Here is a 16,182-nt window from a genome sequence, read left to right on the forward strand (position 1 = left end):
ATAAGAGAACTACGCCAAGTTGAAGTGCGTTACACCCTGCGTGACGCACTAGTCGGAAGTCCCCATTCAAATCAGTGGGAAAATGGGTGTTTTTTTTCACTAAATCGTTATTTTTTATGATTTCTTTTTTTTGTGTGTGTGTGTGTGGAGAGACATCTAAGTACATTTAAAACTTTCATTGTGTTTAACAGTTGAAGTGAGTACACTCAGCTATTTTCAGATTTGTCATACTGATGAGGTGTAAGCCATTAACTTTACAACAAAATTATTGAAGAGAGTAATAAGGGAAATACTCATGCATATGAAAATAGTTTATTGTCGTTGTTATTTATTAATGAATATAACATGAACGTGACATCGTAAACACTGTGTTGTCAAGTAAAATGAAGCGTCTGATACAAAGTATCAAATGCGGCATTCACGTGCTCGCTTGCGGTGCGTTCAGTACACTTTGTTTACACTGACAAGTCAAGGTCAGAAATGCACAATTTTTCTGTATAATATAACACAGTTTCAATTTTGATTAGTGAATTTTCTTCAAGCTGTATGGCCATTTTCTGAACATTTGTATAAGCTACGAAATATTTCTCAGTCCAAATTTCTCTACGTCCAAATGAGTGGCGTTACGACGCACTTCCGGTTTTCGTCGAAATCTAAGCTACGGTATGCAGCACATTCAGGGCATTCTACCTCAAAATGTACGCAGCCGCTTTGATTGGAATTTACAACACTTATTCTTTACATGATATAGCACCTATGTGCATAATTTGTGAGCTTTAGCTGTCATACATTTTCTAGTGCCAATTCAAATTGGAAAAGGAGCAATTCCGACGATTTCTTGAAGGGGAAGTCTATGAACGTGCTACAGTTGTCGTATGGATCGAATCATAGTCGACAAACGTTGTTGAAAATCTGTATCGATCATACAGAGTTACATACAAGTTGATAATGTGTGTTTATTTTATAGATAATTGTTTTATTTCCTCAAATTGATAAAACAGACTGAAGTGTCGTTAGAGACGATTGACGATGCGCTGAAATTGCGCAAATCGTCAAATTACGTAACGACCGATCTACCTTAAGAGGGCGAATGGTGCCGTTTGATACGGTTTAGAACCATGATTCAGCTAGTCGAAATTTAAGTTTGAAGAGGGGACCTTTGTTGTGATTTTTTTTTCAGAAATCGAAGGGAGGCAGGACCCCCATGACAGCCTCCTAAATCCACCACTGCCTGTACTACTATACTTATAAACGTACAATGTAATATTATTAACATGTATATAGATCCTGTTTAGAGGATCCCGCTGGTAGTGACCACAGTCCACGAGAAATAAAATCATCAATTCACAATTTACAATAAATAAAACGCCAGTCATATCTCAGTAAATAAAACTCTAGTCATATGTCACTAATAATGCGAGTCGAAAATCCTGAAAATCATAAATCACCGGGTATAATGACTCCATTTTTTTATATATAATGCATGACAACGCTTCGACGAAGGATGAAAAATTAAAAAGCTGCATTCACAAGTCACGGGAAGGGAGAGCTTCGCCGATATTGCTAATACAGGCCTACCCAACTACCAGACTCGGCACCTAAGGATCCTGAATTAACCGGTATATCGGACCACACTACCCGTTTTCAAGGTGTGTGTCAGATCGCATTTCGGAGTATCAGCCAGAACACCGACAGGATGAGCCCTGGCATGCTCGGCTGTCACTTTGATTGGATAGTAAAAGATTGTCGTAAAATCGCTATATGATTTTAAAACCAGGCGCATAAATTTGAAAGCCACCTAGATGAACCTTAGACTACCACATTAATCTAATACAATGCAAAAAAGCCCTATCAAAAGTGGTTAAAACATTCAAACCGAATGTCGTAAAGTCCCCATATACCCCCATAGAGACAATAAAATATAGTACTCTAAAGTAAGAGTACAGTTTCAGGTTGTTCAGCCGAGCGTGGATGAGCCCGCAGCCGTGCTACAAAATTTGTTCTGGGGTATGATACTCCGAAATGCGATCTTACACACACCTTGAAAACGGGTAGCGTGGTCCGAAATACCGGTTAATTCAGGATCCTTAGGTGCCGAGTCTGGTAGTTGGGTAGGCCTGTAATAGATATGAATGTTTCCCCAATCTCAGAAAATAAAAAGTGGATTTCAAGGGTAACGAAAATACCCAATGGGACCCCCTTTTTTAAATTTCACCATAAAACATATTTGTGCTATATAAAGATATTATGAATATTGTTACTATCATTATCTAAAGATGCATACAAAGCGAGTACCTACAGTATACGCCTACTTATGTAAAATTAGTTCCACTATAAGCCCCACCTAATACCATAATATAGCTTCAAATAGACGGATGCCTTAGAGATTTGTCACCCATGCTGATAAAGATATTTTGGCAGATGCTCTCTGATTTCCTTTTTTAAAAAACCTCTCTTCAAATATACACACACTGGACAAAAGAAGTGTCACCCCCTAACTCAGAGTAATAAAAGTAGGCAGATTTTGGGTAATTATAATGCCTGGTCTACTTATAATGTGACTAATGAGTATAAAACCGCTGTACCATGGGAGTGTATTGTTGGTCTTGTAAATGTACAGCAAATGTTATTCCTGTCTTCCTCCAATATGGCAAGATACAGGCAATTATCTAACGGTTATAGGTGCAAGTTATTAACCTGAAGAGGCGGAATATAAGCAATGTCAGTATATCGATACAATTGAATTGTTTAGTCAGAACCGTCCAGAGGGTCTGGTCTCGGTATAAAAACACTGGATCAAGAGACAAATTGCCTCTGATGGGTCGTCCAAGAAAAACTACTGGCCGTGAAGACCGACGACTGATTTTGATGTCCAGGTTGTCAAAGTTCGACACTGCTTGTCAGTTGACAACACAGTGGAAAAATTTCACAAATAAGAATGTGTCTGTGAAAATTTCTAGGCGTCGGTTACATGCTCATAGAGTGTACAGCAGGGTAGCAAGACTGAAACCTCTTATATCGTTACAAAAGAGGCAACGTAGAGTGAACTAGGGTCAACAGGATCTGGAACTGGACAGCCCATGACAATTGGTCCTATATATTTTTTTCTGATGAGTGTCGCTTTGGTCTGACCTCTGATGACAGACGGGTACGATGCTGGCGAACTGCTGGTAAAGCATTTGAACCACATGTACTGAATTTTGGAACCCGGAGCAGCATATTCATCATGGTGTGGGGCTGCATCAGCATCCATGACGTGGGCGAATTGATTGTGGTTGATGAAAACATGAATCACCAGAAATATATCGATGTTTTGGAGTCAGGCTTGCTACCATCTATTACTAACATGTTTGGTGACACGAATTATCCATTTGTTCACCAGGATGACAATGCTCCTTGTCACAGGCCCAGAGCAGTTGATGATTGGTTTGACCAACAGGGCATTCGCAGGGTGATGTGGCCTGCCCAGAGTCCGGAAGCAACCATAATAGAAAATGTGTGGAATGATATGTCAAAACTTTTGACAAATGCCCGTCTAACCAGCAGAGAAACTCTGTTATATTCAGTGTTTCATGCTTGGGCCAGCATAAGCCCTGAACGCAACAGACAATTATATGAATCCTTGCCTCGTAGACTGGCACCTATTATTAGGTCACGTGGCTATGCCACTAAGTACTAATTTTGGACTTGAAACTGCATATTTTGGTAGAATGTATATTTTGTTCTCATTTTGTGATTTTTTGTGAAATTTGATGTTAATAAAATGATACCAGGAGCATATCCCGCACGAAAACGAAGTAGATACTCCAGCGCAGTAGACTACTGCAATCATACTGCAAACATGCTTAAAATCTGCTTCGATAGGGGAGCTAATTAGCATATTTGAAACATGTTTCTATCATGCTGCTAATCTACTGCATTAATGCTCCTCCTCTGTACAACCCTATGTAATTTTTGAAGTAGAATTGCAGTAGGCTATACTGCATTTCTACTGCAAATATGCTCCACACCACTACCGCGTTAATGCTTCTTTGCTACTTCGATACTACTGCATTTTCGTGCGGGATCATTCCACAGTCATTTATCTCCCCCATAGTATTGGCTCAGTAGGGGTGACACTTCTTTTGTCCAGTGTGTGTATCTTTAAAGAACGCATTGATCACTGGAAGAATCTACATGAAAAATACTATACTAGTACATTCGGCAATGTTGAGAAGACCCAATTACAAGTAAAAATTATCATATACATACTCATATTTTTGTTTAAATTGCTCCAAATTATTAAATAATTTTTGTTTATATGCTCAGTTCATGCAGTTGCCTATTTGTCATCTTTTTTGTTTTCATCCAAAAGATAGTTTGTGATAAGATGCTTAAATCGTTTCTTATTTGATAATATAAAATTAGGGGCGAAAAACTTGTCGGTAGCGGGAGAGGCCATTTTTATGCCTTTTGGCTCCAGATAATCGCCATCAAACCAGCGTCCCTCTCTCACTAAGGTACGAAGGAAGTCCAATTTCTGCTTTTTCGGATCATCACCAAAACGCTCTCCATCCCCACTCAAGGCGGATAACAACTTCGTTTTGATGCCATTTATATCGAAGCACCATGAGCAATGCCATCCGGCAAATTTACCCTGTTCCCCGAGTTGCCATACCAATACATCGTTGCCTCCTTTCTTGTACTCTCTTATCTTTCCCTGTTGAATGTGGCCTATTCCTCCTCGTACTGTACCAGGTTGGTTGTCATAAACTTGGCGGAGCATGCCTACCGAACACCCTGCGGACTGCACTGTCCAAACACGGTTCATTTTCCAGAAATATCCGTACACAGACCACCTCAGAACAAAGCCAAAGGGCTCAGGGTACCCGTCATGGAATTTGAGAAAGGCTATTGCATCACGGGACGGAACCTCATCGGCGTCAAGATGAAGAAACAGATCGTCTGGTCGTAGTTCTGCAATGCTCGGGAATCCCTTGCTGATATAGTTTCTTGCATATCCCTCCATCTTGAATCCGTTCGTTTTACCGTCTGCCAAAAAGTGGTCTAAATAAATATAGATGATATTTGAGTAAAAATCGCACAAATATCCAGAATGTAGCTTTTGGTAGAACAAAGGTAATTTGGGGTCCCCGTGAAGCGTGAAATTCGACTCTTCTATCATCACTACGTCGACTAACCCTGTTAGCTCACGCACAAGTGCTTCCAGAGTGTCAAATTCGTGATTCAGGAGCATTGAAATAACGACCTTTCTTGGATGTTTGCGAATTTTTATTTTTCTTTGAATTTCTTGTGGGAGTTTCGAAATCCCTACCCTTGCAACTTCTGGTGTGCTGCAGGCGTTTCCAGTCCACCCTTTTTGACAAACACACCCATTCTTTTCCTTTCGCCTAAGAGTACCAAATTTGAAACATCGAGTTCCGTTATATGAGACGAAATACTGATCTCCCACATTTGTTTTGTCCAGCTGAACTGGAGCAATAGAATACAGATCTGGAAAACGCCTGGTTGCCTTTGTTTTGCATGTAGCCACAGAACTTTTAGCAGTTCTCATCAGTTTTTGTTCATTAAGGCGCCCAGTGCTTGAACCAACATTCTTACCAATTTTGACGTTACTTTTGTAGTTCATGAAAAGGACATACAGAAGGAAACACAGTTGAAAAGCCATCACAAGTATAAATAATAGGCGTCTGCGAATCCTAATCCGGGGTATTATGCTCCGAAACATGTTTTTTAACCATTCAGCTAACTTCTAACTTCTCTCCTTGTAGACCTTCTCTATCGGCTTCTGTCCGAAATAATGTTCAAAAAATGTTATCAGAATGATATAAGAATTCTTTGGCCACTCTGACTAATCCTCATGCTCTCTGTAGAAAGGCGCCGGAATTGAGACTGTACCGAAGATGATGCCCAGTTTATCATGCATACCTAAAGAATATTTCTATATAAATTTAAGGCATACAAATGTTGGATTTTTTACAGTGGAGATGATGCATTAATAAATATCCATTGTATTTCATCGTTACCGACCGATCATAGATAAAGCCGGATTACTAATATAGATATACAGGGTTACCACTTAATATGGAATATTATTTTTTGGCGAGTAAATGTTCTACAAAATATTTTATTTCTCTCTAACTGTTTTAAATCTAAAACTGAGGTGTCACTCCATGTGTAACCAGGTGTATTACCTAATTACCACACAACTCTCGAAACAATTGATGCATGCAGTTGCATGTTCTGTGGTCAGAAATGTGAGGGGTGATTTTTTCGGCAATTTCTGCCCTTGTACAAAAACACATGGGTTTGGTCAATCTTTGGAGTGTGTTTAGAGAAGCAACAAAGGGATCGCTCTGAAACTTGACAGGTACCTTAGTGAAGATATGGTTCGACATCTACGCAACGCAACTTACTATGGGATTCTTGCTCTCAGAGAAAATGGCCAGAAACAGACAGCAATTGCCAGGTAATTCAACATTTAACAGGAACCGTTTGTAAAGTCCACCAAAGAAATGCTGCAACAGGGGCACCTACTCCAATACCTCGACCAGGGTGTCCCCGTATCACACTAAGAAGACAGGACCGCCATCTCCTTAGAGGACGCCGTGCTGGTCGTACAAAGACAACCAGTGTCCTCAGAAAAGAGAGGCAGAATGTTATTTAAACGCCCGTTTCAAGGTCCCTCGTGAACAAGAGATTACTGCATGCCAGTTATTTTGCACGAAGGCCAGTAGGGAAACCACAGTTAACAGCAGGTCATATACAGCGACGTCTGCAATGGGCTGGGGACCACGTGCGTTTGCAGCCAAAACACTGGAATCGCGTCGTTTTCAGTGATGAGGCCAGATATGAATTTTTTGGGGTTGATGGTCGAATCCGTGTTCACCGACGTGTACGAGGGACATAAAACGATGATTGTGTACTGCCTAGGGTGCAAGCAGGGGATGGTAACGTCTCTGTTTGGGGAGCATTTTATGTCGGTGCCCAGAGCCAGTTGGTTTCTCTAGGAGGCAACCTCATCCAGGATTCCTACAGAGGCATTCTACAGCAAACAATACTTCGATAGGTAAGAGTCATCTTCAGGAACAAATTTGTGTACCAAGACGACTGCGAAACCCCACATCGAGCCCGCAGAATCACTGATTTTCTTCAAAACCAATGGGTTCAGCAACTGCCCTGGTCTGCAAACTCTCCAAATTTGAACCCAATTGAAAAACTTTGGGCAAAAGTAACTCACAGAATTAATAGCTATGGTCATCATCCGGTAAAAAGTGATGAATTGCGACAGGCAAATATCACTGCGTGGAATGATGTTCCCATCCAAACTCTAAAAAAACGTGTCACAGGATATGCCATGTAGGATGAGGGCGCTGCAAGCGGCTGCTGGAGGTCATACCCGCAATTACTGACTTTTCATGATTTACTGTAGTGAGTTCTTTGACTGTGTAACATATCACTGTCCGGAGGCTATCATTTTCTTTAATACCTTAGCTTAAAGTTAATACTTACATCAAAATGTTGATATGGTTTTCTGAGGGTGTTCCTTTCTTTTGTATGGCATCTTATGTCAGATTTGATATTATTGACCAAAATATCTCACAACAGAAGACTGGATGTTTGTATCACTCAGTGACATACTTTTTTTGATGAATCCAACCAAAAAAATTAAATCAGCACTCAAAAATAACAATGATAAAAAATATTCCATATTAAATAGCAACCCTGTAGATATAGATAATATAGATAAATATATAGATAAAGCATAGATTACACCGGGCTAGTAACTAGAGATAATGCTGTCATATTTATTGTTCTTTACGACTGATGTATAAATTTGATGTTGACTATCAAATTTTGTTGAAGGGGATAAGAGAGGGAAAAAGTCGGTCTCAGATCGGTCGTAGGCCCAGTGTAACAGGGAGTAAACATCTTTACATTCAAATGAAAACAGCAATTGAAACCGTGCGTTTGATACCAAGATTATTTTGCCGAGATGCTATTTTATGTAGCTATTGCGCCAGTATGGTTTTTGTTGTATTAAATGCTAAAAAAATGCAACAATACCGACGGAATTTTCATCGCCTGTGTTGTCAGCGGTGTTAGAATATTTGTTAGTGGGCCCATAGACTGCAGCATAACGTTGAGCTGCCTGGGCAAGGCGTGAAATTTGTCATAACATATCGCAACTGCATGTAACCTACCTACATGTACCCAGTAGCCATAGACTGGGTTTCCATACCTAGATCAATCTAACAGGATCGGTCTATCTCCAAGGGGTTTCTCGCTAAATTGCTTTCAGCTTAAACGGCTTAGATGTCTGGCACGCCTACTGAAGCTGTTTAACGATAATTAATTACCCCCTAGCAGCTTCAGTAGGCGTGACAGACATCTAAACCGCTTAAGTTGATTGCAGTTTAGCTAGAAACCCTTGGAGATAGATCGATCCACAGTTAATACGATAGGGTTTGGGAATGGTCCCTATGCACATATATGGGGCACACCTATTGTACATTTCAAAGTGTCTGTGCTGATTCACATGGCCTATATCAACCTTTGCCAAGTCTGGGAATCTACACATGACAAATAATGACTATTATACTAGCATTGTGAGTACTGTACCGTAGTCAGGGTCGTCAGCTCCTAATTTTTCCTAAGCTCGCCCCGAATGAGTACCACGGGCGGCACGCTCGGCTCTCACTATACAATGAACTAAACAACCAGAGAAAAAGACTTCAGACTATACCTTCCTATTCTATCATGCTTTTAACTGTTGCACCCGCACAGTAGTTTTTGTCGGTCTACTATCCTGGTTATATTCACTATGTGTTCATATATAAGGCCACCTTGATTTAATTTTAAAACTGATATCCGCGCACGCATTATTGTTCGCCTGTTCTCAAAAATGACAAAATTATCGCTGTCCGCGTTTTTGTCCATTTAAAATAACTTGAAGGTCTGGGCTGTGGAAAAAATTTCTAATTTTAAATTTCTAATCACGGGGAGCGTGATTATAGATTGATATGCAATCGGTGTTGAGGGGTCGGGATATCTCCAAACTGTACAAAGGGACTGATGGCGGCGAGCGACTATCGTCTAAACTACTACAAAATCGTCCTATCCGGAGCGACTCACACCGTTTTAATTATTATTATTATTTATTTATTTATTTATTATTTTATTTATTCATTTTTTTTTATTTATTTATTTATTATTATTTTTTTTTTATTATTATTTTTTTTTATTTTGCAACGACGAAAGATCAGCGAGGAGAGGTGAGGTAGCCTTAAAGTGGGTTATACACTCGCCAGTTCGGTTGCTTTGTCCGGATTGAAGAGGACAATACGGCTACAATTCCTAGGTTAGATACAAAAAGTACATGACTGCTGACTCTTAAGCATTTCACGTAGTTGAATTTGCATTTCCAATTGTATTCCTTTTCTCTAGCAGCATTTTTGCCAGAGTTTTTTTATATAATTTTTTCGACCTCTGGCATTAGTTTCTAGGTCTCCAGAGGTTGGCATCCGTAGAATTAACTCAGTGAGGCCTAATGGATAACGCGCGTTTCATGGCTTATTAAAGCGTAGCGAGTGGGAATCATTCTGCATACTCTGTGAAAAAAATTGCCTGAAATAAAAGCATATAATCCAGAAGTTTACTTTCGTTTATATGCACTACATCCCTTGAAATCTGATTAAAAGATAATATTGTTGCACCGCTTTCATTAGTTTGGCAAATATACTAAATGAGGTCAATAATGATAATAAGATATACAGGTCACAGAGATGAAATTTTCACGTTTGTCTAGTGCCAAAGTGCCTATTGTTTTTTTTTTTTTTTTTTTTTTTTTTTTTTTTTTTTTTTTTTGTGGGTGGGGGGGGGTTAGATGGTTGAAATCATCAAAGCAACTAAAGAGGCACGGGGTTGACTTTTGTCTCACCAGATTTGCGTTAATCTTACCTTCCATATCCTGTCACAGACCGTCAACACTCCCGATCTTGTCGGGAGTCTCCCGACTTGGGGACATATCTCGATATCTCCCGATTCTGACGAAAAATCTCCCGATCTATCAAGCTTTTCTCTGTTTCCTTTCGTTAGAAAGTGCGGTGACTTCATTCACGAAAATGTGCAATCACATAATTGCTCTCTAATATTCTTACACAATATATTGTGTCCTAGATGGAGGGTAGTGATCGCAGTTAACAATAAGAAAGGAATGCCAAAAACAAAACCAGAGACAATAAAGCCGCAATGAGACCTATCCCTTTAAATAAGAAACAGATAACGATTGGCAATGTTTTAAAATATTTAAGAATTGCCCACTCAACATATTGAATATTATGAGTATCCGAAGAATTGGCCAATCAACACAGCGGAAATCCCCCATTGACGGGCCCTGGCTATGGACTGGCAATGTGAGCCTGCAATGTGAGCCTCTGTTGACCCCCTGAGCTTCACAGATACCTTGAAACTTGCCTCTACGCTATCGCCTACCCCGGCTGTTTCAAGTAGGCCTGATCTCTGAATCTCAGGGTGCTGTTGACAGACAAGCAAAAAACAAACTGATCTAAGTGCCTGGATAAAGTTATTTGAGAACCTCTCAGGCAAATGTATTAAAACAAAGCTGTCATTGAATGGTGTCATAATCTTGCTGTAAAATGCATCTGTCAATTGAAATGAATAGAAAAAAGCCTATCCAAAGTATTGATCTTAAATCATTTATCATTACATGGTATAGAAAAGATGCATATGGCTGTTGCGGTAATGACTCGATCTTTTCAATGGCGAAAATTATCAATTTTTTAGATTCATTATTTAAGAATCATTGAAAAAATATACTTCTGTGTAGCAACTGTGGTACTTTCTGAAAAAAAAATAGAATTATAAGGTAGCCTTTTTTTTTCAGTTTTGTTGCTACCACTAAAAAGAACGTTTTGATTTTAAGAATTAATGGTTCAGAAAATTACAGTATCTGTAAAATTCACATTTTTTTCCTGTGAAAAGATAGAGCCATTGCCGTAACCTAGGCTGAGGTAAGAAACAATACATGTGTGAAGATTTCTTTAATTACTGCTTTGTCAAAGTTAAAGCATTGTAGTGCCTGGTGATAATAGTAAAAATGCATTTCTAAATATCAATAAAATGAAAAAAAAACCACGATATTTTTAGATCTATTTTATTAAAGACAGTTTTCACATTGCAAGGTAAAAACATAATATGAACATGGCCCATACAGAGTGTAGGTATTTTCTGATATCACAGGGGTCTTTATAATAGCCTGTTCCAAAGTTAAAAAAGAGACTTTTCATCAGTTTTGTAACAGACCATAACAGCGACCCGTGTGGTCAGCGAGTTGTCCGGACACACTGTTTGCGTAATTCATTTAAACTGTCATCGATAAATACATTTAAAAAACTGAAATAAGGAATGTGTGTATTGGGTCACAGCTAGTTGTCACAATATACAGCCGCAATAAATTAACTATTGGCCTATGGAAAGAGGTATCTTGGGCTGTCTATTTTTAAATTGTTAGATTTTTTAATTTATTCTTGCTTGAAGTTTCATAAATTATTCTTCTGTGTAAAAGTTTGCAAGTACTTGCTGTATTGAGCAGTTTTATTTTCATATATGAATATCTTCGTAGCAGTAGACATAACAATATCAGGAGTCAAGTGCCGTACGCTAATTCATAGGGGGACCAGTACTAGTTATTTGCACAAGAAGGTATTTATGGCTATTTGCAAATAAAGTAGGAGATCTGGATAAGTAAAGCCTACAGGCGTTGCGTATAGAGACCATTCCCACAGATAGTTAGATCGATCTATCCCCCTGGGGAGTCTCACTAGATTGCTGTCAGCTTAACCGTTTTAAATGTCTGTCCCGCCTTCTAAAAGCTGTAAGAGGGTAATTAACTTTTGTGCGCGCTCGGCTCCCGGAAGCTGACAGCAATTTAGCGTGAAACCCCAGGGATTTAGGTCAATCCAGATGGATCGATCCAAAAATGTGGGAACCCAGTATCACTGTTTCAGGTCGTATCGTGCCGATTATCGACAAAAACGCAGGTCAAGATAGTTAAATTTATAAAGCTGCGCTGGTGACTGTCTAAATTGCCCACCGAGCTGACTTATGACATGAAAGATAAACAAGGCAGCAAAGCTGTCAAATGTACAGACAAAAAACAGAAAATAAAGATGCAAAATAGGTCATTTTGTCAATTTTGATGCAATAATAAATAATGCTTATAATAACACAGTCAGTTAACACTGATTTTTAATGATGCACAACAGGTAACATGGTCAATAACAGGAGCAGATCCAGAGATATTTTCTGACAGTATTCCAAAGTATCTTTGTTGTAGATCCATCCTCCACTTTTGATGGTCTTCCAACAGAAAAAAATTGATACCAGTCAATGTAAACTTTAAAATCTGACCATCATCTGAAAGACCCAGAAGACGGCCTCAATCCACCCCTGCAATAAGATTACAGTTTCTGGACTATGAGAGTTCAAATTCACATAATGAAAATCCCAATATTTGAATAATGTTGACAGTGCATAAAATAATATTACATAATGTTTAAAGACATAAAAACCTATGCAACTGCTTATGTGGAAATACAGAAAATCTGAAGAGCTTCAGGTGGATGGGTGTTGAAAATGCCAGTGTTTAGAAAAAAATTAAAAAGAAAACAAAAAAAAAAAAAAAAATCCAATAAAGCTGCTATTCAAACTTTTAATGTTGCTGTATTAACATGATATGAATAACCCCAATGTGTTTGAGGATAATAAGGCACTGTTATTCATCTATAGCATTAATGTTGGCATTACACAAATTTTTTTCTTTTGTAAACTTATTTGCAATATTAAACAACATTTACCTGCATAATTATCACCAATTCCTAATTATGTGACACAGTTAAGAGAGCTTAACCTATAGGACTTGAATGGGAAATCTCAACGCGTATTTTATGTAATCTTATTTAATGGGCACTTGAAAATCAATTAGGCAAGTAATTTTATAGCTCTGAATTTAGCTAGTGATTATCCCAAGGGACAATTACCACCATCCATAAACAGTAGCCCCATATACTGTAGCACTCCATAGAGCTGCATTGCTTCCAAAACAAAAAACAATCACACTGATTTCCAACACAAGCTACACTTCAGTCCTATGAAACTTTTCAGTAAGTTAGAATATTATAAGTAAAATGGTTTTTCCTTAATGGTCATCCCAGCAGCAATGTCCAAAAAAGGTTTTTTTCATCTTTTATGCAATTTAACATATACTTAACAGCACAATGGCCATCAATTTTTAATATTAAAGTAAATGTATCATAGCTATTCAAAAGATGTGACTAGCAATGGTATTCAAGCCAATGGAAGTTCAAAGACTAAGTCACACCTTGAAAGTGTCCATATGTGAAAATTTTAATTGTAACAAAAAACTATATAATTTCCAAGAAAGTTAACCGATATAACAGGTTTTCCAACTGAAGCTGAAATTTAGTGCTATGCTACATTTCTGTAAGTTTGAGAAGAGTAAGTGACTTGGTTTTCCTTTAATGGTCACTATGGAGGCATTGTCTAAAATGGGGTTGTCTTCAATTTTGATGCAATATTACATAATGCTTAACAGCATAATGACCATCAATTTTTAACAATAAAATAAAAGTATCATGGATATTCAGAAAATTTGATATGGAAAGGTCTTCAGGGCCATGGAAGTTCAGAGTCACAACTTCAAAATGCCAAAATGTACACAAGAGATAACTGTACTGAAATGAATTTCTTTCCACTTTCAACACTTTTTTTACATATATCAAAATAATCAATTTACTGTCGTTTTTAAATGATCAACTAAGAAAGTTGTTGACATAGGAAAAATATCAATAGAACAATTTTAAATGTCCAATTTGTTCCATTCTGAGATTCTGAACATGGTGAATGATTGAATCTGACAAACTGTAAAGATATGAGTTTATTTCCATTTTTGATACTTTATGACACAATGCACAATAACAGGTTTACCATCATTTTTATATAATCAACTAACAATATTGTTAAGATGCAGAAAATGTCAAAAGAACACCTTTACATTACTAATTAGTTCACAAATGAGATTGTTAACATGCCTAAGAATTAAATCCGAGGAAAAAAGACTTATATACAAAAAAAGGCACAATTTCACCAAAACTGAACCGATCAAGCTTATTTTCAAACCTCATCTGTATTTTAGTAAATCTGATCACCCCTGTGAATTTCAAGACGATTGGCCAATTGATTTTCCTTGAAATGTGTTATCGGTGTTGCACATATGCTGAAATAGTGAAAAAACAGCATAACTTCATAAAAATGGCCCGATCAGGCTGATTTTCAAACTTGACCTGCGTATTATGAATATTCATCATTTCAGTAACTTATAGGCCAAAAAGTAAAACAATTTTTCGCTTATCGTGTTATCGGTGTTGCATTTATGCTGAAAAAAAATGAAAAAATAGCATAACTTCCACAAATATGGCCCGATTATGCTGATTTTCGAACTTGACCTGCGTATTAAGAATATTCATCAGTTCTGTAAGTTTCAAGCCAAAAGGTAAAACGGTTTTTCACTTATTGTGTTATCGGTGTTGCATTTATGCTGAAAAAAAGTGAAAAAACAGCATAACTTCCCTACAAGTGACCCGATCATGCTGATTTTCGAACTTGACCTGCGTATTATAAATATTTGTCAATTCTGTAAGTTTCAAGCTGAAATGAAAAACAGTTTTCCACTTATCGTGTTATCGGTAAAAGTGCACGGCGACGACGACGGCGACGACAGACGCAGGTGATGGCTATATGTACAGACATATCTGTGTCTGTACATAAAAAGAATAAAGGTGACATTGTTCTTTCCCGATTAAAATCGTCATAACGTCCTCCGTTTGTGTGGACGGCAATGACAGGCCTGTAGCCAACAATTGCAATAGGGGGGTTCTTTTTCTGAAAATGTGGACCTTGTGGACCCTTTGTTCGTATGCCTCCATGTATGACTTTTTTCATCCATATTGAAAAATCTCCAAACATCTGACAGGGTATTATTTTTTACCCATGACTGAAAAGCCTCCTTCTGACGTTGAGTTAAATACAGAAAAGCCGGTGAAATATAAATACGAGTATGTTGGAAATAATCAAGAGAGAAGGCGTGTCCGTCTGTTAAACTGATTGCATTCAGCGAGACTCCCCTCGGAGTTGGATCGATCTACATAGAACGATAGTTTCATTGGGAATCTACCCTTAGCTATTTTTTAAAATAAATAAAATTAAAAATAGCTATTAAATAAATTAAAATAGCTAAAACAAAATGCACTTAATTTGTGCATCGCTCAATTCGCTGTTTACTGATATGCCATGCTATTTATACTCCAACATGGAGAAACAGGGCATTCAATACAATATGTATACCTGTAGATAGATAGATTTTTATTTTACCAACTGCGAGCAGAATACAGAACAAACAGAACAAACAAAACAAAAAGTACATTACATATACAATTAACGAATCTTCCGACCTTTCCTTCTCGGACAACGTCAAACATATATGGGCATAATTAGCCATTGAATTAATGTCACTCGTATTGTTAAAAAAGATGTTATGTCTGAAAAGTCTAGTCTATTGTAGTCTTCTCTTAACTGTTTTGTTTTTGGACAGAAACAAATTGCATGTTCTTCCGTCTGAACACAATTTTCGTCAATTCTGCATGTGCACAGTCTCATATTTCTACGGCGATATTTCATGTACAGATAAGAGATTCTGATAAGAATCTTTTAGATAAGGCATCAAAAGAGGCAGGGGCGGATTGCATGGGGGAGATAACTTCTAATACGATCTCTTTCCTCCAACTGAAAATGCTTCTTTTCAAAGGGGCCGGTTGAAAAGGTCGATTCACCCCCTCCTGTCCTTCCTCTGAATGTAGTTCTTTTAACTTTCTAATTAGCAGTTATCCTTGTAAGGCTTAAAGTGGATCTCCCCTAATGCAGGTGTAGTTTGCACTTATCAGGTCGAGTGGGTCTTTTTTTGTTCGAAGATTTAACCGTCATATTGAGATTAGTCGCCTGTCAATATACAAATAAATAGAGTGGCACAGGACCAGGTGGATAAAAAGCACAGGCTTCTAATAACCAGTCATATTGGCTCTTCCC

The 16,182-nt window shown here is 38.0% G+C and overlaps 1 protein-coding gene across 2 annotated transcripts; it reads right to left on the minus strand.

The window, feature by feature from the left end:
- Positions 1-4,142: 4,142 nt before the first annotated feature.
- Positions 4,143-9,134, minus strand: LOC106160705 (beta-1,4-mannosyl-glycoprotein 4-beta-N-acetylglucosaminyltransferase-like). 2 transcript variants are annotated; one of them, XM_087012481.1, is made up of 2 exons: positions 8,747-9,134; positions 4,143-5,928 (listed from the first exon to the last, which is right to left on the minus strand). In XM_087012481.1, exon 2 carries the CDS (start codon positions 5,726-5,728, stop codon positions 4,322-4,324), a length of 1,407 nt encoding a protein of 468 aa, XP_086868607.1. In that variant the 5' UTR covers positions 5,729-5,928; positions 8,747-9,134; the 3' UTR covers positions 4,143-4,321. The 2 variants fall into 2 exon arrangements, with proteins under 2 accessions (XP_086868607.1, XP_013392827.2); XM_013537373.2 differs by having other exon boundaries at positions 8,623-9,134.
- Between the last annotated feature and the right edge of the window lie 7,048 nt (positions 9,135-16,182).

The sequence above is a fragment of the Lingula anatina genome, chromosome 5, assembly GCF_051362555.1.
Source record: "Lingula anatina isolate TDL-2025a chromosome 5, LinAna3.0, whole genome shotgun sequence".
Lineage (NCBI taxonomy): Eukaryota > Metazoa > Brachiopoda > Lingulata > Lingulida > Lingulidae > Lingula > Lingula anatina.